This window comes from Hypanus sabinus, chromosome 9 (genome assembly GCF_030144855.1).
Source record: "Hypanus sabinus isolate sHypSab1 chromosome 9, sHypSab1.hap1, whole genome shotgun sequence".
Classification (NCBI taxonomy): domain Eukaryota; kingdom Metazoa; phylum Chordata; class Chondrichthyes; order Myliobatiformes; family Dasyatidae; genus Hypanus; species Hypanus sabinus.
The window spans coordinates 154,925,145-154,950,321 of NC_082714.1; the positions used below are offsets into that span (position 1 = coordinate 154,925,145).

Consider the following 25,177-nt stretch of genomic DNA (forward strand, 5'->3'; position numbering starts at 1 on the left):
AGTTAGTTGGCGAAGAGTCCATGGTCAGATCAGTGGTGATCTTATTGAATGGTGGAGCAGGCTCAACAGGGCTGCTCCTATTTCTTATGTTCAAAGAATTTATTATAAGTATTTTGCACCTTTTATACAGACCAGCAACATCTGATCAACAAAAAAAAAGCCTCAAAAAAGATGGCTTGCCAGCTGTATTATCTTGCTGCTGTGACTTTATTCTCTGAAGATAGACAGACAGACATACTTTATTGATCCCGAGGGAAACGGTTTCGTTGCAGTCGCACCAACCAAGAATAGTGTAGAAATATAGCAATATAAAACCATAAATAATTAAATAATAATAAGTAAATTAACCCAGGACCAGCCTATTGGCTCAGGGTGTCTGACACTCCGAAGGAGGTGTTTGATGGCCACAGGCAGGAATGACTTCCTATGATGCTCAGTGTTGCATCTCGGTGGAATGAGTCTCTGGCTGAATGTACTCCTGTGCCTAACCAGTACATTATGGAGTGGATGGGAGATGTTGTCCAAGATGGCATGCAACTTGGACAGCATCCTCTTTTCAGACACCACTGTCAGAGAGTCCAGTTCCACCCCCACAACTTCACTGGCCTTACGAATGAGTTTGTTGATTCTGTTGGTGTCTGCTACCCTCAGCCTGCTGCCCCAACACACAACAGCAAACATGATAGCCCTGGAGCATTAATTAAGAGTCAAGAATTAAGAATTATTAAATACTCTTAATTAATTAAGAGTATTCTTAAGAAGTGGAGTATTAATCAGAATCAAGTTTTATATCATTAGTATATCATATGTTATGAAATTTGTTGTTTTGCTGCAGCAGTAGAGTGCAATAATAATACAAATCAATAAATTACAATGAGAAAAATATATATGCACACAATTATAATTAAATTAAAAGTGCAAAAATAGTGAGATAGTGTACATGGGTTCATTGTCCATTCAGAAATCTGATGGCAGAGGAGAAGAAGCTCAAGTCAAGTTTGTCATTTAACTACATACATGTACATTGTAAAATGAGAGAATGTTTCTCTGGGTACAAAGCACAGTAGTACATATCACACACAATAACTTAGGAAAGTAAGGATAAAATCTGTAGATGAATCACACGTAAATAACAAACTAAAGTGTATAAATTAAATATTGTAAGGTACAGAACAGATTAACCAGTGACACTTCAAATACGATGCGGAGGGAGATCGGAGGCCTAAAGGCCTGAGGGAAGAAACTGTTTCCCAACCTTTCTGTTCTTCTTTATATGCATTGGAGTGCCTGATGGTAGAAAGTCAAAGAGAAGATGCTGGATGGATGGATGGGATCCTTATAATACTAAGGGCCCTGCGTACGCAGTGCTCCTAATAAATGTCCCCGATGGATGGTAGGGAGACCCCCCCTTTGAACCTCTGCCATTCTCACAGTCTGTAGGGACTTGTGGTCTGTTGCTTGGCTGCTCCCAGACCAGATGGGGATACAACTTGTCAGGATGCTGTCAGTGGTGCTCCTTTAAAATTCAGTTAAGGTGGGGGATTTTAGGGTTCTGAAAATGTTGACTGGGTGTCTTCATGTTCCTGTTTATTGATTATTCATACTGGATCAAAATTCAAAAGGCCATCTGTGTTTAATTTGACGTAATATAGCTAATGCAGTAAAGGACTTGGACAGATTAGGAGAATGGGCAAAGAAGTGGCAGATGAAATACAGTGCTGGAATGTGTGTGATCATGCACTTTGTTAGGAAGAATAAAAGCATAGACTGTTTTCTAAACCAGGAAAAAAAATCAGAAACCTGGGGTGCAAAGGGACTTGGGAGTCCTCATGCAGGCTTCCCTAAAGGTTAACTTGCAGGTTGAGTTGGGGGAGAGGAAGGCAAGTGCAATGTTAGCATTTGTTTCGAGAGGACTGGAATATAAAAACAAGGGATGTATTGCTGAGGTTTTATAAGGCACTGGTGAGGCCTCACTTGGAGTATTATGAGCAGTTTTATCTTAGGATGTGCTGACACTGGAATAGGTTCAAAAGGAGGTTCATGAAAGTGATTCCAGGAGTGAAAGACTCCTCGTATGAGAAGCGTTTAATGGCTCTGGGCCTTTACTTGCTGGAATTTAGAAGCAAGAGGGGTTTCTTATTGAAATCTATTGTATGTTGTGGATATGGAGGGGATATTTCCTCTAGTGTATGAATCTTGGACCAGAGAGCAAAGCCTCAGAATAGAGGATTGTCCTTTTAGATCGGAGATGAAGAGGTTTCTTGCTCTGACTCCTCATCTTTTTTTTTTCCAAACCTGATGAATGGTCTCGGCTCAAAACATTGACTACTCTTTTCCATTGATGCTGCCTGGAATGCTGAATTCCTCTCGCATTCTGAGTGTGTTGCATGAACTGGAGTTTCTTTAGCCAGAGGTGGTGAATCTGTGGAATTTGCTGCCACAGGTGGCTCTGGAAGCCAAGTCATTGGGTGTACTTAACACTGATCATTCAGGGTGTGAAAGGTTACAGGGAGAAGGCAGGAGATTGGGGCTGAGAGGGACATGGATCAACCATGATCAAATAGCAGAGCAGACCCAATGGGCTAACTAGCCTAATTCTGCTTCTATGTCTTGTGGTCTATAAGTAAGAAAATATCAGATACTAATGTAGACTAAACCAATCCAAATTGGTTCCTGACATGGAGATGTCAGGCAAAAAGGAATACCATAATCACTAATTAGTAAGCATTCAGAAATTATATTTGTTAAAATTATCTTCACTTATTCAAATAAAGTCATGCTCGGGATCGTTGTTTGTGCACAGGACTGATAGATGTGATAAACTCTGTCCCTCATGGTTGCTGCATATAAACAGCTCTGTTTTCTCTTCCAGCTACCTCCTAAATCCATTCACTGTGCTCACCTGTGTGGCAAAATCAACCTGTGCGATCAACAATGCAATTGTTGCCATTTTTATTTTAGCCACCGTGAAAGGTGAGAATTGCTTATTTCTTTGTCAGTCATGCAATATGCAGTATCTGTTTCTTGGCAGTGATCAGTTGTACGTAATCATAAGTTGAGATTAATTTAAACACTGGAGATTCTGCAGCTGTTGCATATCTTGAACACACGAAAAATGCTGGAGGAATTCAGCAGGTCAGGCAGCACCTGTGGAGAGGAATAAACAGTCGAAAGTTTGGCCTGAGGCCTAAGGGGGAAAAAGCCAGAATTGTGAAGTTGATGGGGTTGGGGGATGAAGGAGGCAGGTGATAGGTGAGACCAGATGAGGGGGAAGGTAGGTGAGTCGAGTGGGGGGGGGGGGATGAACTAAGAAGCTGGAAGGTGATAGAAAAGGTAAAAGGCTAAAAAAGAACAAATCTAATAGAAGATAGAGGACCATGGGGGAAAGGAAAGGGGTGGTGATGAGCAATTGAGGACAAAATTTCTGAAGAGAACTTGTAAGAGGAGAGCCAGAATTAGAAATGGAAAAGGAGAAGTAGGGTGGGGGAGAGTGAGAAATCAATTTCATGCAGTCAGGTTGGAGGATGCCCAGAGGGAATATGAGGTGTTCCTCCAACCTGAGAACATCTTCATCCTAGCGATAGAGGAGACCATGGACCAACATGTTTGGATGGGAATGAGAAGTCAAATTGAAATAGTAGCCACTGGGAAATCCTGTCTTCAGTGCCGGATGGTGCAAAGGTGCTTGAGGAAACAGTCCCCCAGACTACATTGGGCCTCACTGATGTAGAGGAGGCCACACCAGGAGCACAGGATTTATTTGTTATTCTCTGAATGCTTGTGTCACTTAAAATTTCATTAAGGTGAAGTAATAATAAATCAAAATGTTATGTTTAAATTGGTGGAATTGCAGAGATGAGGGAAGAAATAGCCTTTCATGTGATATTTTAGTTGTCTCGCCTTATTCATAAAATCTTGAGACCCATTTCTTTGGGGTTGGTACAGAAACTGTTATCCCAGTATTGAAGCTGGATGAAGGTGTTGTAGGTTCCTCCCTTATTACGAAAATGTGCTAGATGGTGGGTTACAGGCCACAGTAACTTATGCATGTGTGGGTACTTGGAGAATAATAGATGTATGAGGGAAAATACCCTACAGTGGAAGGGTGGGTTTGATGGGGTCGCTTTGAAAGCCAGCATGGACTCATTAATGTTATAAGGTTGGCCTGGTTAAATTTGTGATTCCTTCTTGCTCTACTAGAATAAGAATTGGTCTTTAACCTCTTTTGGTCAATCAGGGCTCCCTCTCTGCTATATCAACATTCAGTAGCCATTTATGTACAGGAGTATATCTGATAAAGTGACCATTGGGTGTATGTTTGTGGTCTCCTCCTGCTGTAGCCCATCCACTTCAAGGCTCAACATGTGCATTCAGAGATGCTCTTCTGCACACCAAACCAATGTGTGACTAATGAAGACCAGTGAGGGAGATTCAGTGGGAAGAGAATGGTAACATCAACATAAAATCAATCTCAGATGCTACCTAGAGCATCTAGTTTGGCAAACACAAGAGATTCTGCAGATGCTGGAAATGCAGAGTAATGCACACAAAATGGTGGAGGAACTTAGCAGGGCAGGCAGCATCTATGGAAAAAAGTACAGTCAACATTTTGGGCTAAGACCCTTCGATAGGACATCTAGTGTGGCTACTAGTTACAATAGACGGAGACAGACTGAATAAAGGAACTGTTTCACTTAGGAGAGAGTTCAATGTCTAGGAAACTGGAGAGTGTTGAGGAAAAATATTCTCACACTAAAATAAGCAGGCATTTGAAAGGCAGTGCAGACAAAAGCTCTCACCATGTTTCAGAAGTAGCTGAGAGAGAGCACTTGAAGAACATTCACCTGCAAAGATCGAGTATCAACTTTCAAGGCTGGAGCATCAACTCTATACAGAATATACTGTACACTCAGTAGCCATGTTATTAGGTACCAGCTGTGTGTTTTATATGTTCGTGGTCTACTGATGCTGTTTAGGAGGGAAATGGAAAGTAAATATACAAAGCATTTCATATTTTGGAACAAAGCATTTAATTATTCAAATAATGGAAAGAAAATTAAGAATCCGAAATGAAAATGCAAAATACTTCATTGCAATAAGCTCGTATCTTGGGAGATGTGTATTTGATCTAACCTTGCAGAGTCCTTTGAAAATGTTTTTAAAACATTGACTTTTATCATTGTGTTTTGTGTATTGTTTAATAAGGCAGCATTTTAAAATTGTCTGGTGCTTTCAAATGTCCCTCAAATTGAATTAACCTGTTTTCTGATTCCAGGAAGTGCCTTCATCAGTGCGATATTCTTGTCCTTGGCTGCATACCAATCTTTGTATCCCGTGGCATTGTTTGCCCCTGCATTGCTGTACCTTGCACAGGTGATCTAATTTTAATCAGAGGTTTCTTATTACTGATAGGTTTTCAGTACAGCCAATTCCTTTCCCAAAAGGATCATAAACAGTCCCTGAGGTGGTAATGGGTAGTTAAACTGTATGTAATGTGGTCTGTGACCTGTATACAAGAGCACAGTCAAGTTCAATGTCTCAACTGTGCTGTACTACATAGAGGCTGAACTGGACCTACAATAATTATGCTTAGACAGCATAGTCAAGGTGCATGGCATTTTAGCACATTCAGTCTCCAGGTGCCAAGAATGGCTTGTCATGCTCTCCTGAATCTGTATTTTTGGGAAAGAATATTGGACTATATGTTTATACAATACTGTGCAAAAGTCTTAGGCACATATGTGTAGCTAGTGTGCCTAAGACTTTTACACAGTACTGTGATAATTTTATGTATGGCACTGTACTGCTGCAAAAGAAATAATTCCTGACATATCTGAGTGATGATAAACCTGATTCTGATAAGGGTCTCTATTGTAGACTGAGAGTGGGAAGGGGGCAGAGAAAAGAGAATCATGGTTGGGGAAAAGGGGAAGGGAGAGGGGAGGGAGTGGGAAGCACCAGAGAGACATTCTGTAATGATTGATAAATCAATTATTTGAAATTAAATGACTGCCTGGTGTCTCAGGGCTGGGTGTGTCTGCAGCTGTCCAAACCCCTCATCTGGCACTCCTCTGCCACCTGTCCCTCATCCCTTCTGTGGTGCTCCACCCTCACCATTCCCATCATCCTTTACTCCTGCCAGATTTACAAGCTCACTCTCCACTCCACGTTGACAAATATAGGACAGTGCAAAAGTCTTAGGCACCCTAAATATATATGTGTCTAAGAGCCTTGCACAGTACTGTATATTAAAGTTTTCTACATTTAATGCCCAGATTTTCAAAAACATTTCAATTAGCTAGCATGAATTGGAAAAAAAAACCAATTTATTTTTAAAAGTCATTTCAGCAATATAGACTTGAATCTCTGTTATTATGGTACATTATTAAATAGATATTTAATTTTTAAACCTACCATATGTGGTCAGTTAAGATCACAGGTCAGAGGAGCATAATTAGGCCATTCAGTGCATTGAATCTTCTCCACCATTGGATTGCAGATTTATTTTCCATTCACCCCCATTCTCCTGCCTTGTCTCCATAACCTTTGACGTCCTTGCTAATCAAGAATCTATCAACTTCCATGTTAAATATACCCAGTGACTTGGCCTCCACAGCTGTCTGTGGCAATAAATTCCACAGATTCACCACCCTCTGGCTAAAGTATCTCCTCTCATATCTGTTCTAAGTGGACATCGTTCTATCCTGAGGCTGTGCTGTCTGATCCAGATTCACCCACTATAGGAAACGTCCTCTATGCATCCACTCTATCCCGGGCTTTCAATATTCAGTAGGTTTCAGTGAGATCCTCGTTTTTCTAAACTCTGTTACTGAGCTGTCCATGCCATGCATGTCTTGGGATTGATCTTGGTTAGTTAATTTTAACCAATGCAAAGAATGTGTGTGGTACAGTTAGCTCCTTGTTTTTGGGCTAGTGGTCAGAAACTATATTCCAGATGTTCTTGATGTTCTTGTGTTTCCATGATGTTCTTGGGGATTAGCTGAGGGCAGCAGTACACCAGGCTGTGACATAATATTTCTTCCTCTGCCACTGTCAAAGTTCAAAGAAAATTCATTATCAAAGTATGTATACATCACCATATACTACCTTGAGATTCATTTTCTTGTGGGCATTCACAGGAAAATAATAAACACAATAGAATTTATGAAAAACTGTAAATAAAGTCTGACAAGCAAACAATATTTAAAAGAAAGCTAATTGTGCAAATAATGTGAAGAAGTAAATAAATAATACTGAGTTGAAGATTTTTTTAAAGTGATCCCATAGGTTGATGAATCAGTTCAGTGTTGGGGTAAGTGAAGTTATCCACGCCAGGTCAGGAGCCTGATGTTTGTAGGATAATAACTGTTCCTGAACCTGATCGCGTGGGACCTGAAGTTCATGTCCCTCTTGCCTGATAGTATTAGCCAGAAGAGGCGAGAAGGGGTCTTTGATGATGGTTGCCGCTTTCATGTAGCAGTGCCCCTTGTAAATAGGCTTTGCCTGTGATGGAATGGGCTGTCAAAGTAACTTGCCGAGGCCTGCTGACATTAAGATTTCCTAATGATTTGGGATACCACCGACTTCTAAGATTTACAGAATTATATATTAACATTGATAGGCGAGATGGGGAAGAGAAAAAAGTTGAGGGGAAGATCTTCAGTTTGGTGGACTGGATCCCCCTGAAGAGTGAGGTTACTGAGATGTTAGTTGATAATCATAATTTGGTTCCAGTAAGCTCCAGGGATGTTCATCAATTTAGCATTTGTAGCTGTGAATTAGACCATTTGGCCCATCGAGTCTGCTCAGCCATTTCATCATGGCTGATCCATTTTACCTCTCAGCCCCAACCTCCTGCCTTCTCCCTGTAATCTTCCATGTCCTGACTAATCAAGGAGCGATCAAACTCTGCCTTATCCCAGTAACCCTTCACGTCCTAACAAATCAAGAATCTTTTGACCTCTGCCTTAACTATGCCCAATGACTTGGCCCCCACAGCCGTCTATGGCAATGAATTCCACAGATTCACCACCCTCTGGTTAAAGAAATTCCTCCATGTCTCTGTTCTCAAAGGATGCCCCTCCATTCTGAGGCTGAGTCCTCTGGTCTTAGTCTCCCCCTTGAATCACCTACAGGGAGTTCTTTCCTTGTGGCTGGTTCCCTGTGTGCCCAGCTTCCCGAGTTTGATTGCTTGAGATGGCAGAGTAGAGCAACTGCCTCATAGCCCCAGCGATCCAAACTCAGTCCCAGTCTGTGTGGAGTAAGCATGTCCTCCTTGCATCTGCAAGGGTTTCCCCTCACTGTTCCAGTTCCCTCCCTCATCCTAGACATGCTGGTTAATTGGTCTTTGTGGATTGTCCCTTGTGCAGGAATGAATGGTAGAAGTGGGGGAAGTCTGCTTGAATGTGGGGGGGGGGTGGTGGAATAAAATTGGATTAGTTTAGGATTAGCGGAAATAATGCTTGCTGTGAACAAAGGAGGCATAATTTTAAGGTGATTGGAGTAAAGTATAGGGGAGATGTCAGAAGTAAGTTTTCTTTTTACGCAATGAGTGGTGAGTACATGGAACCTGGCGGCGATGGTGGTAGAGGTAGCGACATTAGAGACATTTAAGAGACTCTTAGATAGGCACATGGGTGAAAGAAACATGGAGGTATATGCAGGAGGGAAGGATTGAACTTGGAGTAGGTTAAAAGTTCAGCACAGCATCATGGGCCAAAGGTCTGTATTGTGCTGTAATGTTCTATGTCCTAAAGCAGGGATTCCCATCCTTTTTATGACACGGACCAATATTATTAAGCAAGGGGTCCTTGGACCTCAGCTTGAGAACCTCTGCTCTAAAGGAAATACTACTTTTTGCATGAAGTTAGTGTTAGCTGACAAACGAACACTTCCCTCGTGAGCAACTGGAAATGGCATTGTATGCGCTAATAGGAGAATTGGGAGTTCAAAACTCATCTTCAGATTTAAGAACAGCTTCTCCCTCGCTGCTATCAGACTTCTGAACCAAACCCCTCTTTCACACCCCCTTCCCAGTGGTACAGCTACATCCCTGTACTCTTAACTCCGCCTCTCTGTTACCCAGTTATTGTCACTTAATGAATTCTTTTTGCCCTGCTTCAGTCTTTGCAACATTGTGCTGCACTTGTCGTATTTATTATTACCACAAGTACAGCTAACTCTGTGAGCTTGATGCCAATAAGGAATTTCATTGCACTCTTGTGTATGACAATGAGCTAATCTGGATCTGAATCATATGGAAAGGAAATGAGTTCTAATATCACAGGAGACAAACCCATTAAGTTTTATTAACCAAGCTCTTTTGCCTTTTTAGGCAGATATCTGAGTAGATGCCATAAGATGGTGTGATAGAGTTTTAAGAGACATTTTAAAACTTGCATTTTGACTGAATATGTCGATGACAGTGAAAATAACTGCCTCCTTGACAGCTGAGTGGTGCTGGTGTACTGATTCAAGATTCAAATTTATTCATCACATTTACATCGAAACATACAATGACTGCGTTGTTTGCATTAACTGTCAAAAAACCCAAGGGTCTGCTTGGGCAAATTGATACAATATGATGGACCACTGAGTTTGAAAATGGAGATGTCTTCTCAATTCCAGGCCCTGTTCTGTAGTCTAAGGATGTAACCATCATTCCCATATTATTAGCTACTGCAGTGGATCTGAGGTACAATCTGGGCAGAACAGAGGGACCTTCATTCTGTCTCGAATGTACCTGACCTAAAGGTCCTCCAAGCATATAGCAGCACTCTGTCCAAGTGTTTGATGGCTTTGGGGCAGTACTCAATGGAGTTCAGAAGGTTGAAGAGGTTTCTCATTGAGATCTACAAAATGCTGAAAGACTTAGATAAAGTGGATGTGGAGGGAATGTTTCCATTAATAAGAGAGTCTAAGATCCAAGGACACAGCCTCAGAGTGAAGGAATCCCCTTTAGGACAGAGATGAGGAATTCCTGCCTCCAGATAATGCAGCAGTTTCCAACCTGGGGTCCACGGACCCCTTGGTAATGGTGGTGGGGGGGGTGGGTTCATGGCATAAAAAACATTGGGACCCCCTGAGATAGAGGTTTAGCTGTGCCACAGAGGGCTGTGGAGGCCGTCACTGGGAGTTGATGACAGAGTCTATTAGGTTCTTGATTAGTAAGTGGATTCAGGGTTATGGAGACAATGAAGCTGAGAATAAAGTTCAGCCGTGATTGAATAGTGGAGCTAATTTAATGGGCTGAATTGTCTAACTCTGCTTCTATACCTTGTGGTCGAAATATCCATACCATTTTCAAAAATCAGTATTCTTAAACACTTAGCAAAAAAGAGCACTCAAGTTATACCTAAAATTCTTTTTTTATGTGTTGCTGCAGAAAAACCATGTAATAGTGAATCTCCATAGTACGGCTTTCCTGGCACTTTTGCTCAAGTATGCAGTCATGTTTATCGGCTGTTTGCTGATCAGCTTATGCTTGTCGTTCTTCTTGCTGAGTTCGTGGAGTTTCATTCCCTCTACATATGGCTTCATGTGAGTTTTTCTTTTAAGAAAATATTCTAAAAGTGTCAGCTGATTTCTGAAATAATTACTTCCAAAATTACAGTCTTTTTTAACGTAAGGTGGTGTGTGGTAACAGCTCTCATCTAAGGTTGAAAGGGAATGGAACAGACAGACAGACAAGAAAACTCCTATGGGTTTTCAATCACCTTTACAGTTGATTAATCTGTAAGAGGTAATGGGAACAAAGTGAACTTTCAAAAACACTGTCTAGCCACAAAACAGAAACAAAACAGAAATTCTCTTATTTAAAAGTCTATGATCCTCACATTTAAGGCTGCTTCATCAAAGTTAAGCCTCCACTACTTAGACACCAGGGCACCATCTCCGTCAACCAATAGCCTCACCTGAGCCAAATTAAATGCAGTCATTCATTTTCATCCTTGGACATCCAGGACTGTTTACACCCTCCTGTCCTTAATCTCGTTTTCAAAAGCAGGGGAGTTGCATGTCACAAGTTAAAATAACACAAGAAAACAAAAACTAAACCAGCCAATTTCAAATTTTAACAAAGGCCTAGTAAGGTAACCAATCTCGTTACAGGTACAGGCATTCAAAATTTATTTTAGTTATTAGTGATACAGCGCAGAGTAGACCCTTCCGGCCCTTCGAGCCATGTCGCCAGAACAACCACTGACAATCCCGATTAACCCTATTCCAATCACGTGACAGTTTACAATGGCCAGTTAACTTATGTCTGGTGATGAGGGCTTTTAGGAGCGAGGTATACTATCTAGTTAACTGGTATCACAGCAACAACCTTGCACTCATTGTCAGTAAATCCAAAGAACTGATTGTGGACTTTGGAAAGGGTAAGACGAGGGAATACACACCAACTCTCATAGAGGAATTGGAAGTGGACAGCGTGAGCAATTTCAAACTCCTGGGTGTCATTATCTCTGAAGACCTAACTTGGTCCCAGCATACTGGTGCAGCTATAAAGAAGGCTAGACAGTGGCTATATTTCATTAGGAGTTTGAGCAGGTTTGGTATGTCACCTATAGTGCTCATAAATTTCTACTGTGGAGAGTATCATAATTAGCTGCATCACCTTCTGGTATGGGGGAAGGGATGGGCACTGCACAGGACTGAAGTAAAATTAGTCTGCTCCCTCGTGGGCACTATCCTCCATAGTGTCCAGGACATCTTCAAGGAGCAGTGCCTCAAAAAAGTGACCTCCATCATTAAGTACCCCCACCACCCAGGAACATGCCCGCTTCTCATTGTTAACCATCAGGAAGGAAGTATAGAAGCTTGAAAGCACACACTCAATGATTCAGGAACAGCTTCTTGCCCTCTGCCATCTGATTTCTAAATGGACATTGAATCCATGAATACTACTTCACTTTCTTTGTTTCTGTTTTTGCACTACTTAAATGATTTGACTGTTTTAAAAAATACATATATATGCACACATGCACCCACACACTTACTGTAATTCAATTTTTTTCTGTATTATCATGTATTGCATTGTGTTGTTGCTGCACAGTTAGCAAATTTCACATATTTGCCAGTGGTATTAAACCTGATTCTGCATCTTTGGACTATGAGAGGAAACTGGAAGACCAAGAGAAAATCCAGACGTTCCACAAGGAGGATGCACAGAGACATTTTATGGAATGGAGCTGGAACTGAGCTCCGGACTCCAAAATGCCCCAAGTTGTAACAGCATCATGCTAACAGCCACACCACCATGACATCCAAATTTCCAGTCGTCATATTCATGATCATTCTGTTTTTAGCCACAGGTAGTTGTGTTTTGCAGACTGCAGCTGCAAGAGGCTGGGAAGGTCTGAGTCCATAAGGTGAAGAATGCCTGTAGTATTGGTGTTGGTCAGGAAGTGCAGAAGTGCTTCTTCCAACTGATACATCAAAGTTCAAGTTCCAAGTAAAATTATTATCAAGCTATCTATATGTTATCATGTACTACCCTGAGGTTCATTTTCTTACAGGCATTTACAGGAAAATGAAGAAATGCAGCAGAGGTTATGAAAAACTATAAGACTGACAACCAATCTGCAAAATAAGTCAAATAGTGCAAATAATAATAAAAAATAAATAATACTAAGAATGTGAGTTGTAGAGTCTTTGAAAGTGAGTCTTCAGGTTGTGGAATCACAACCCAGGAGCCACCTTTATCCTTTCAACCATCAGGCTCCTGAACAGTATGGATAACTTCACTCACATCAACACTGAACTGATTTCGCAACATATGGATTCACTTTCAATGACAGTACAACTAATATTCTCGGTATTATTTACTTATTGTATTTGCTCAGTGTGTCTTCTTTTGTATATTAGTTATTTGTAGTTTTTGATTCTTCTGTGTTTCTTAGTTCTACTGTGAAAGAAAATAAATCTCATGGTTGTATATGGTGACATATACAGTAGATATTTTGATTATACATTTACCTTGAACTGTGAAGTACTTACTTTTGTGATGTCTTCTGTTCCTTGATTGACCTCTGCCATGTTCTTACCATTTTCACCACTTACCCAAACAACTGGATCCATGCAAATTATAGAAAGAGCGCAAGAGCTCTAATAATTGTTAAATATATTTAGAGGTACATTTTTACTAGGTTTTGTACATGGCATAATGCTAAAGAGAGAAAACTGCATCTTTCTTCCAGTTTCCTCTAACCCATTCTCCGAGTAACACTCTGGCACAACAAATATCTCTGCTGATTCTTAGCTCCAACAACCCAGTTTTGATTCTGACTTCCTTGTGCTGTCTGTGTGGAGTTTGCACATTCTCCCTGTGACACCATGGTTTCTAGCATCCCAAAAACACATTAGTTAATTGCCAGCTGTAAATATCCCCAAGCATAGGTAGCAGATAGGAGAATCAGGATGAAGTTCATGAGAACATGAGAAAGAGCAAGTTACAGAGAAATAGAGTTGAATTGCCGTGAAAACTAGCATAAATTCAATGGGCTGAATGGTTCCTTGTGAGAAAGGACGAAATTAATGTGAATTGGTTGTTAAATATTATCACTAGGCATAAGTTTGTGAATAAAATTTAACACCTAAAATCTTTTTGTTTCTTCTAGTCTTTCTGTTCCAGACCTTACACCAAACATTGGGCTATTTTGGTACTTCTTTGCTGAGATGTTTGAGCACTTTCGGCTATTTTTCGTGTGTGTGTTTCAAATCAACGTATTCTTCTATACTCTTCCATTATCTGTGAAATTAAGGTAAGATTTCCTTCACTATTTACAATGTTAACTCCATTTTTGTTATAATGACATAAACTTGCTGAGCAAGCAACAACTGTGGAATGAGAAACAGTTCAGGTCTGAGTTTCCTTAAATACACCTTTGTGGTGCTTTATTTTAGACCATAAAATGTAGGAGCAGGTTATGCCACTTGGCCCATCGAGTCTGCTCTGCCATTTCATCATGGCTGATCCATTTCCCTCCCCAGACATTGTTGTACATTGTTCCACAAGTATTGCCATCCTTCTCATACATCATCCGTACATCCTTACACACTAAGAGCGTGACTTCTGAAAAGCTGTTCAAATAAAGTGGCTATTCCCAGTACATTCTTTGCTGGAAAGGATCCCACCCACCCTGTTCATTAGTCTCACTCCAGTCTGGGAGGAGGTTACGTAGAATCTATGCCAGGACCACCAGACTCATAAACAGTTACTTTCCCCAAGCAGTAAAGCTGATCAACAGCTCCACCCACTAACCCACTCCTCCACCATTTCTTTATCATTCCCTGTCAGAGTCACCTTATGTACAGACACTCCTGAGCCTAGCATCACTTTATGGACATACAATCAATCTATGTATATATGCTATTTTATGTAATTATATTTATTCTGTTTATTATTATTATTATTTTGTTCTTTGTCTTTTGATTTTTGTGCTGCATAGGATCTTGAGTAGCAGTTATTTCATTCTCCTTTTACACTTGTGTACTTGAAATGACATTAAACAATCTTGAATTTTATACCAGTGTCAAACACATTGTCAAATTAAACTAAATTCCTTTCACTGGTACAAGATCCTTATCCCTTCTTTCTCGGCATATTCATGTGTCATTGTTGTATCTGCTTCCAGTAACCAGTTCAGACACTTAACACTCTGCAAAAAAACCTTACCCCATACAGTACATTTCCTTTAAACTTTCCCACTCTCATCTTGAGTGCATATCCTCCAGTAATTGACATTTACCAAGAGCACAAAGAAGAAAAACTCTTCCTTCACTGGAAGAAGAAATCTGTATTTGTACCAGCAGGATGGAGGGTATTTCTTGTACTTCATTTATAATGAATGGATCCATTGAGGTGATCCTTAACCTATCTTTTAATTTATTCTGTTGATGGAAAGGATGACTTAATAAGGCGAGCAAGAACAGCCCACTCAAATACTTGTTGTAAATTACTATTCTTTAGTTTGTAATGAATTATAAAAAGATTAATTAACTGCCAGAATTATGTGGTATTGTGTCAGCTGTTGGGCATTGAATGTTCAGAACTGACTATGGTGCGAGGGTTCTAAATCTGTTGGCTTATCCATAGTTTTTGTTTTTAGTAAACTTCTGAATGATGTATTACTCTGTATTCATTTTGCAGAGATCATCCCATGTTCTTCATGTTCATTCAGATTGCAATCATTGCAATTTTTAAGAGTTACCCGACTGTGGGTGACGTAGCACTGTATATGGCGTTCCTACCCATGTGGAATCACCTTTACCGATGTAAGTATAAAATTGAATTAATATGTCTGAGACTAACAATGTTTCTTTCTCTGTAATATTTCTTGCTGATGAAGCAGATCTCCACAGGGAAATGTCGCCTCCTATATCATAAATCCTACGGTATCTTAGATACATGATGGTTTTTTGTACAAGCCATTGCTCTTAGGTACGTTGTCGTGTAGTTTTTTAAGAAAATTGGTTTGTAGGTTGTTCCAAGCATCTTGGAGAACTTGCCACTGTTTTATTTATCTATTGGCTACAGCGCAGAGTAGGCCCTTCAAGCTGTACCACCCACATTCCTCTGATTTAATACTAGCCTAATCATGGAACAATTTACAGTGATCAGTTAACTTACCAACCAGTACATCTTTGGACTGTGGGAAGAAACTGGAGCACTTGGAGGAAACCCACATGGTCATAGGGAGAACGCCAGACTTTGGCTGCCTCGCTTGCTTCTGTCTCTCCAAGTAATCCCAGGCAGTCTCAGTGATCTGGAGACCATACCATCTGAAGTCATTAAAAAAATCTAGGGTGCCTAAGATCTTTGCACAGTGTTGTACATCTTATTCTGCATTACTATTGTTTTACCCTATCCTAGCTCAATGCACTGTGTAATGATTTGATCTGTATGAACAGAATTCAAGGCAAGCTTTCCACTGTACCTTGGTACACGTGACAGTAATAAACCAATTCCAATAAAATAAACGGGGTAATAAGTTTCTTTTTCTTTCATGGTCAAGTGACCTAAGTGTTCATCCTTAAGCCTTTCACATTCTAGAAAAGTGGAAACAGTCATCCTTCAAGTCTGTTGAGTAAAGCAAATGGCTTTTTGATTATGATGTACTGTTATGTTGGTGAGCAGCAGGCTTATCTCTCAAGCTCTGATCATGTTCGGTGTAAATCTGCAGCATTGCGATTATGCAAAGGAAAGATACAGTGACCTCTCCTGTTGAGATTGATTGCCTCTTGCTTCAGTATTTGAATTAATGAAGCCAAATAAACTATGGAAAAGGCGAGCAGCTTCAAGTTCCTGGATGTCAACATCTCAGATGATTTATCCAATATTGATGCAATTACAAAGAAGGCACATCAGAGACTGCATTAGGATTTTGAGGAGATTTGTTATGTTATCGAAGACTCTAGCAAGTGTCTACAGCTGTATCGTGGAAAGCATTTTGACTAGCTGCATCATTGCCTAGTATGGAGGGTCCGGTGCATACAGTCAGATAAAGTTGCAGTGAGTTGCAGACTCAGCCAACTCCATTATTGAAAGTATCTTCAAAAGAGGCAGCATTCATTCTCAAGGGCCCTCACCATCCAGAACATATCCTCTTCTCATTGCTACCATCAGGAGTGAGGTACAAGAGCTTGAGGGGCCACTCAACATTTTAGGAACAACTTATTCCCCTCTGCCATCAGGTTTCTGAGCAATCGATGAACCAATGAACACTACCTTGCTCTCTTATTGCACTATTTATCTATTTTTCTATTGTTACAAATCAACAACAATGAATATATAATTGAGACAGGTTTTTATAACAAAACATTTATTAAACACTGTAAAAAACCCAAAAGTAAACAAACGACTAACGTAACTGGAAGTCAGCTGCTGTGCGGCAGCTTGTACAGTTCTTGAAGCGATAATGCAAAAGCAGTTCCTAGAAGTAGTAATGCGAAAGGCCCAAATTTTACTCAGTCGCTTGGGAGAGGCTTTCTTTCCCGTACTTAAATCCTTTCAATGTCATTACTGCTGATCCCAGCCGGAGTATGTTATTTCCCAGAGGATCTACGGTTAAAGGAAATAAAACGGCTTAAAGACACTGACCTTTCCTTGGCGAAACTCTGCATCCAACTCTTTCTGCTCTCTTTTGACAAAGCAGGAGTTAACATGGACACAGGCTACTAATTCCTTGTGTGAAGATCTGTTTCACCGTCGACATTAACTTTCCCAATCCTTTGGGATTTCCAAACTCCTTTAAAATCTTCACTCTCCACGAAATGGACTGGCAATATTGGAGCGGAACTGCCAGCAATAACCTTTGAGACTTAAGGCAGAAAATAAAACTCCACTTTAAATTAAAACTGTGTCATACATCAAAATACGCAGCAACGCAGACTCACTAGTGAAATCAACCACCGACTGCCCTGCGTCACAGGGAGGGGTTCTCTTTTTATACCCTGTTGGAAAAAACTATCACATGACCTCTCACTGGGAAAATGACATCACTCCCCCATCACAAGACCATTACCTCATGTCCAGCATAGCCTCAATTAATCACGGTCACGTGACAGGTACAAGATACCCACGGGTATGTAACAGTATATATTTCTTATTGTAACGTAGTAATTTTTATTTTTATTGCATTGAACTGCTAGTGTATAACAAACTTCATGGCATCAGTGTTAATAAAATTCATTCTGATTCTAAAATTGTACTTTTCAGTCCTTCGGAACATCTTTGTGGTATCGTGCATGCTGATCTCCTCAGCAGTGTTGTTCCCAGTTTTGTGGCATCTCTGGATCTATTCTGGAAGTGCAAATTCCAACTTCTACTATGCCATTACCTTGGCGTTTAATGTTGGGCAGGTAAGAGGATAGGGGATCCTGGTGTTTGGTTCGCAGAATTCGCTAGCCAAAAATTTGAGAAACAGTAGAATTTGCTCTCTCAAAATTTATATGTAGGGTGGGGGAGAAATTAATAAACTGCTTGACACGGCTTCATGTCAGGGAAAATCATGATGTGGAGCATTTTCTAAGAACGTAACCTGGTCCCAGTATTGCCGGGGTTTGCTGTAATTGTTGAACCCATTGGATTGATACCAGAGAAGGTTTGTAAATGGGAGAGTAATTGTCTATGTATTTTCCCCACTCTCATGTGATCAGGAAGGGTGCTTGTCATTTGTGTTGTATGCTGACAATTCAACTGGAGTCCTATAGGACCTGACTGCACGCATTGGGATCAAGTCAGATATATGTTCTGAAAGAACACATAGGTACAGGCCAGAGGGTGTTGTGCCAGACAGATTCGGTGATGTATCCAGGTCAGGGTTATTTGCTTGGTGTCATCTTGTGCATGCTTTACTTTTGATAAATACAGCAGAGCAAGTCTGTTTTTGTTTGTGTTTCTGCAAATGCACTCGAGCATTTGATGGCTGTGCGTCTGTACTCGTTGGAGTTTAAAAAAATTGCAAACCTTTTGAATATTGAAAGGTCTGGACAGAGTGGGTATTGAGAGAATGTTTCCAATAGTAGAAGACTCGAGGACCAGAGGGCACGGCGTCAGAATAGAAGCATCTCTTTATAACAGAGATGAGAGGAATTTCAGAGGGTGGTGAGCCTATGGAATTCATTACCACAGACAGCTGTGGTACCAAGTCATTGTTGGGTATTTAAAGCAGAGATTGATAGGTTCTTGATCAGTAAGGGCATCAAAGGTTATGGGGAGAAGGCAGGAGAATGGGGTTGAGAGGCATAATCGGCCATGTTTTTTTAAATTAAGGCACAGCATGAAGTAGGTCTTTCTCAGCCCTTCGAGCTGTGCCACCCAGCAATCCCTGGATTTTAATACTACCTTAATCACAGGACAATTTATCTACCTACTGATATGTCTATGGACTGTGGGAGGAAACTGGAGCAGCCAGAGGAAACCCATGCAGTCACAGGGAGAGCATGCAAACCCCTTTCAGACAGCGGCGGGAATTGAACATGGGTTACCTGTACTGTAAAGTGTTGTGCTAACCACTACACTGCCGTGCCGTCCCTAAATTGGAATGATGGAGCAGACTTGATCGGCTGTATGGCCTAATTCTGTTCCTGTGTCTTGTGGTCTTATTTGCAGAGGACTACATTTATTGCCATTCCTAATTGTGCTTGAGATTGCAGTGGTGAGCAATTACTTTGATCTGCTGCAGTCATTGATTTCCCATAGTAGTGTTGGGTGCAGAGTTGCAGGATCTGACTATGATCTAATGACCTATTACCAGGTCAGAACAATGTGTGATATGGAGGGGAATTGCAGGCAGCAGAGTTTACATCAACACAAGATTCTACAGATGCTGGAAATCCAGAGTTACACACGAAATACAGCTTCTATGGAAAGGAATAAACAGTCAACCTTTTGGGCTGAGAGCCTTTCATCAGGACTAATGTTTTAGACTGGATGGTGTTGAGCTGCTTAAGTGTTCTTGGAGCTACATTCATGATCTTGTAAAACATTGCAAGCACCTAACCCACCTAGAACTTTTAATTTATTTTAATAGTGATGGGTAATAATGGTTGCAAACTCCAGTTTATAGAGTCATGGAACACTAAAGCACAGAAAGAGGTCCTATGGCCCACCTGGTCCATGGCAACCTATTGATCTGCCTAATCCCATTGACAACGTTGTGCCTGAACCTAAGCCCTCCATACGCCTCCCATCCGCGTACCTATCCAAGAGGCCCTATGGCCCATCTATTTAGTCCATGCCATGCCAACCTATTGATCTGCCAACTCCCATTGACGATCTGCGCCTGAACCTTAGCCTTCCATACCCCTCCTATCCAAATGTCTCTGTTAAAATCAAATCTGCATTTACCATTTCTGCTGACTACTTGTTCTACACTCTCACCACCCTCTGAGTAAAGAAGTTCCCCCTCAAATTCCACTTGAATATTTAACCTCCGACCTTTATTTCTTTCCATAGATGCTGCCTAACTTTCTAAGTCGGGAGTTCCCATCCTGGGGTCCACAGATCCCTTGCTTAATAGTATTTGTCCATGGCATAAAAAAATTGGGAACCCCTGCTTTAAGTGAAAAAGATCTAATCATGTTCCTCTTAAACATTTCATCTCTCACCCATAACTCATGGCCTTTCTATCAGAGCATTGGTTAAAGCACAGGACATGTGCATACGTGTGTACAGCATTACCTGTTTTAAATCTTTAGCAGTGTAGTTTGAGGCATTGGTATTTAACACTTTTGTATTGATTGGTTATGTCTCATTCTTCCACAGATTCTGTTGGTTTCTGATTATTTCTACGCCTTCGTACGGAGAGAGTATCATCTTGTCAAGGGGCTTCATTTAAAATCCAAGGACGGGAAAGAGGCACACGTCATTCTTTCTTAAAGGACCATTAGCACCCACTTATTAACACAAAAGTTCCTGATGTTATTTTCTATGGAAGATACTGTTGCTAAGGGCATCGTTAACTGATGTACCTATTGTGGGGCAGCAACGGATTGCAGGATTCAATCACTTAAAATGTATTTGTTTTTAAAAAGAGCTGAAAACACAGGAAGATTTTTAAGCTCAGATTGTGGTCAACATGAAATGTTATAGAATATGGTTTTTTTTAAAGTTGTCCTTAATTTTATTTTCTATTTCTGAACAACAAAGGGGCATTTCACTGGAACAATACCGGCCTGAGAACTCAGGTACTTCTGGCTCAATGTTTGTACACGTTCCCTTTTGCAATACGGTACCTGATGGCGGGCCTCTAAGTACAAGGGCTCCCACAGAATGTGAACACATCTCCTTTTTCTCAGGTGTTTTCTAGTTTGAGTCACAAGGCAGGAACTTCCAACACTGCTATCAAGGGGCTCAGGAAAACCAGTCTTAATGGCTGAGTTACATAAATGCCAGGTGAAGGGTTGTCTTTTCTGTTGGGTGAATGTAACATCTGGTCAGCTGTTCATCATCATGGGAAGTGGAGTTGGTCTTGCTGCAAAAACGTGCGTCTGTGTGTGTATGTGTGCCGCCTCTGTCTGTATGTGATAAATGGGATAAAGTATTATTGTCAATCATTAACTGTACAATACATTCTCTTCCTTACAATCTTGTGTTATACCACACTCTGCTCTACATCCCAAAATGATCAAAAGATGCTATTGATAAAGTTGATCAAAAGCCTTTCTCTGAATTTTTTAGTTCACATTATTATCCCATGTAATGGAATGTTTTTCTTAAAATTTAAGAGTCCATCAGAATATTACATTCCATTAGAACAGAGAGTGTGGAGAGGAAGTTTCCTAATGTGAGGGCGTCTATGACCAGAGGGCATATCCTTTTAGAAAAGATAAGAAGGATTTCTTTTGTATAAAAGTTTGAAGTAAATTTATTATCAAAGTACTTGTACGTCACCATATGCACCCCTGAGATTCATTTGCCTGTGGGCATACTCATCAAATCTATAGATTAGTAACTATAAAAGGATCAATGAAATATCAACCAGAATGCAGAAGACAACAAACTGTGCAAATGCAAATATAAATAAATAGCAATAAATGATAAGAACATGAGATAAAGAGTCCTTGAAAGTGAGATCATAGGTTGTGGGAACATCTCAATGGATGGGCGAGTGAGTCCCCTTTGTTCAAGAGCCTGAAGGTTAAGGGGGTAGTACCTGTTCTTGAACCTGATGGTGCAAGCCTGTAGCAGCAGCAGCAAGAGGATGGCCTGGATCAAAGGATCATCGGGAAATGTGGGGGTTCGTGACAGTTTGCCATGTTCTGACAGTCAAAGTGAGTATAGAAGGCACTGAGCTCATCTGGAAGTGAAGCCCTGCTGTCTTGCTTGATTTAACTTTGTAGGAAGTGATCGCATTCAAGCCCTGCCACAGCTGTCAAGCATCCCTCGATCCAAGTTTGGTCCCAGAATCTCCATCTCACCCATGAGATGGCTTTCCATACCTTCAGCAAATTTTGGATCTCATGGTTCATACAGGGTTTCTGATTGAGGAAGACTCAATAATTTAGTGGGGACGCACTCATCTACAGCTGTTTTAATAAAGTCCATTACAATCACAGTGTATTCATTCAGATCCCTAGATGAGTAATTGAACACAGCCCAGTCCACTGACTTAAAGCAATCCTGTAGCTGTTCCTCTCTCCTCCCCCCCCCCCCCCCCCCCACCTATCACCTTATAGTTTTCTTGATCCCTGGAGCTTTGCTTTTTTGGCTTTGCCTGTACGCGGGTAAGAGGAGGGCAGCCAAATGATCTGATTTACCAAAATGTGGTCTGGCCAAGGAACAGCAGGCATTCCTCATCTTAGTGTAGCAGTGGTCTAGTATGCTGAGACTTCTGGTGCTATAGGTTATATGCTGGTGATAATTGGGCACCATTTTCTTCAAACAAGCCTGGTCTCCAACTATAATTTGAAATGTGTCGGTGGTTTAGGCAGAGGATGGTGAATCGGTGGAATTCATTGTCAGAGATGGCAATGACGGCCATGTCATTGGGTATATTTAAAATGGAGATTGATAGGTTCGTGATTAGTAAGGGCATCAAATGTTGCAGAGAGAAGGCAGGAGAGTGGAGTTGAGACGGATAATAAATCAGCCGTGACGGAATGGTGGGGCAAACTCAATGGACCAAATGTCCTAATTCTGCTCCTATGTCTCATGAGCAAATTCTTTGGTTAAGAGGGCGGTTTGAGTGGTAGTCAACGACGCTTGCTTTAAAAATAGTTCAAGTGGATGTGAACCACTATAAATGTCACTGGGGAACGCCTCTAGACTGTTCATTATATTCTTTCACATGCTTGCTCTATGTCTTTCTCTTCATCCGTGACATGTGATGAGGAGAACAAAGTTATATTTCCAAGGATTATAATATTGAGAGGCTGCATATGAGAAACATCTTCCTGTTATGAAAATGGTTGGGCAATGTTCTGGGCCAGAACATCTTCAGCTGCTTCATCTGTGACCTCTGCTCCATCACAAAGTCAGACTGCGGGTGTTCGTTGCTTACTGCGCAAGTGTTCCATTTCATTTACAAATACTCAGGAGATGAAGCTGCGTACGCCTATCCCTCACAAGATCAAGGCACAGGCTGATGTGGTAAGTGACATTTATACTGAGCATGTGTTAGAATTACCACATCCTGGGGTGGCATGGTGGTGCACAATGCCTTTACAGTGCAAGTGACCCAGCTACTGCCTATAAGGAGTTTGTACGTTCTCCCCATGACAGCATGGGTCTCCTCCTGGTGCTGCGGTTTCTCACAGGCCAAAGATGTAGCAGTTGGTAGGTTAATTGGTCATTGTGAATTGTCCCGTAATTGGACCAGGATTAAACCGGGCAGTGTGGCTATAAGGGGCTATTCTGCGCTGTATCTCAAATAAATAAAATAAACAGACTAACTGCACAGTAGCGTAGTGGTTAGCACAACATTTTAGAGCAGACCGGAGTTCAATTCCCGCCACTGTCTATAAAGAGTTTGTACATTCTACCCGTGGCTTTCCTCTAGCTGCACCAGTTTTCCCCCACATTCCAAAATGCGTGGTTAAGGTTACTAAGTTGTGGGCATGCCATGTTGGCATCAGAAGTGTGGCGACACTTGTGGGCTGCCCCCAGCACAATTTGTTTTGAAGCAGATGACACATTTCACTGTATGTTTCAATGTGCACGTGACAAATAAGCCCGATTTAAAAAATACACCACTCCACCCATTACATTTTTCCAAGCCCAGAAAATAGTGGTGTGACAGGAGGAACAGTTCAGAGGCTTGGTATCTCGTCACTTGATTTAATTATTTTTAGTTACTTTTTGTATTTCAAGATACAGCACAGAATGGGTCCTTCCAGCAGCCTACCTGTTTAAAGCTAGCCTAATCACAGGACAATTTACAATGAGCAGTACGTCTTTGCACTCTGGGGGAAACCGGAGCCCCCAGAGGAAATCCAGAGAGTCAACCCCATTCTACTGCCATCTCCCCGTAACCTTTGACAACCTCACAAATCAAGAACCTATTAACCTCCACTTTAAATACACCCAATGATTTGGCCTCCACAGCTGCCTGTGGCAATGAGTTCCACAGATTCACGTCCCTTGGGCTAAAGAAATTCCTCCTTATGTCTGTTTTAAAGGAACATCTTTCTATTCTGAGACAGAGCCCTTCGGTCTGGCTCCCTCCCACTATTATAAACATACTTTCCACATCCAAGCCTTTCAATAACCCTGTACACCCTTCCCTTATTCTTCTAAACTCCAGTGAGTACAGACCCAGAGCATCAAAGGCTCTTTGAATGTTAATCCTTCCAATCCCAGGATCATTCTCAAAAGCTTCCTCTGGACTCTTTCCAGTGTCAGCACAGCCCTTCTTAGATATGGAGCCTAAAACTTCTCACCATCTCCAAAAAGCACACTGCAACAACTCGATACCTTCTCTGACAATACCTCCCAATACCATGGGGCTACCATCAAGCAGTATGTGCTACAAACAGCTGGGATACCACCACTTGCAGGTTCACCTCTTGGTGAGAGAAGCCAGGGATTGGTGGTAGATGATTGTCATTCTCACTGGAGGCCTGTGACTAGGATCGGTGCTGGGTCCATTGCTATTTGAATGATAACGTAGTAAGTTGGATCAGTGAATTTGTCTACTGGGGCATAGTAGACAGTGAGGAAGGCAGTCAAACCTTGCAGTGTGATCTGGACCAGCTGGGAAGATGGGCTGAAAAATGGCAGGTGGAATTTAATGCAGACAAGTGTAAGGTGTTGTATTTTGGGAGGACTTACACAGTGAATAGTAGGGCAAGTAAAGGAGCTTTTGGTTCATCGACCTTCATAAATCAGGGCATTGAGTATAGAGGTTGAAGATGAACATGATGTCAGTGATGTTGAACTTAAAGAGCACTGTGTGCAGCTCTGGTTCACTACCTCCAGGAAAGATATTTCTCTGTAACTTCAGCCATCTCCAACTGGATCCCACAACAAACATATCTCCCCCCACTTTCTGCTTTCCGCTGGGACCACTCCCTGCGCGACCCCCTTGTCCATTCATCCTTCCCCACTGATCTCCCTCCTAACACTTACCCTTGCAAGCTGAACAAGTGTTATACCTGTCCCCTACACCTCCTCCCTCACTACCATTCAGGGCCCCAAATTAGTCCTTTCAGGTGAAGTGACACTTCACCTTTG

General features: G+C 41.3%; 1 protein-coding gene across 1 annotated transcript in view; it reads left to right on the forward strand.

The window, feature by feature from the left end:
* Positions 1-21,166, forward strand: part of pigu (phosphatidylinositol glycan anchor biosynthesis, class U) — a 62,811-nt gene extending 41,645 nt beyond the window's left edge. The window contains exons 6-12 of the mRNA XM_059980876.1: positions 2,873-2,973; positions 5,276-5,373; positions 10,385-10,539; positions 13,620-13,763; positions 15,152-15,276; positions 17,720-17,862; positions 20,270-21,166. Coding sequence (XP_059836859.1) covers positions 2,873-2,973; positions 5,276-5,373; positions 10,385-10,539; positions 13,620-13,763; positions 15,152-15,276; positions 17,720-17,862; positions 20,270-20,383 — 880 coding nt within the window. The 3' untranslated portion in view covers positions 20,384-21,166. The remainder of the gene's footprint in view (positions 1-2,872; positions 2,974-5,275; positions 5,374-10,384; positions 10,540-13,619; positions 13,764-15,151; positions 15,277-17,719; positions 17,863-20,269) is intronic.
* The last annotated feature ends 4,011 nt before the right edge of the window (positions 21,167-25,177 follow it).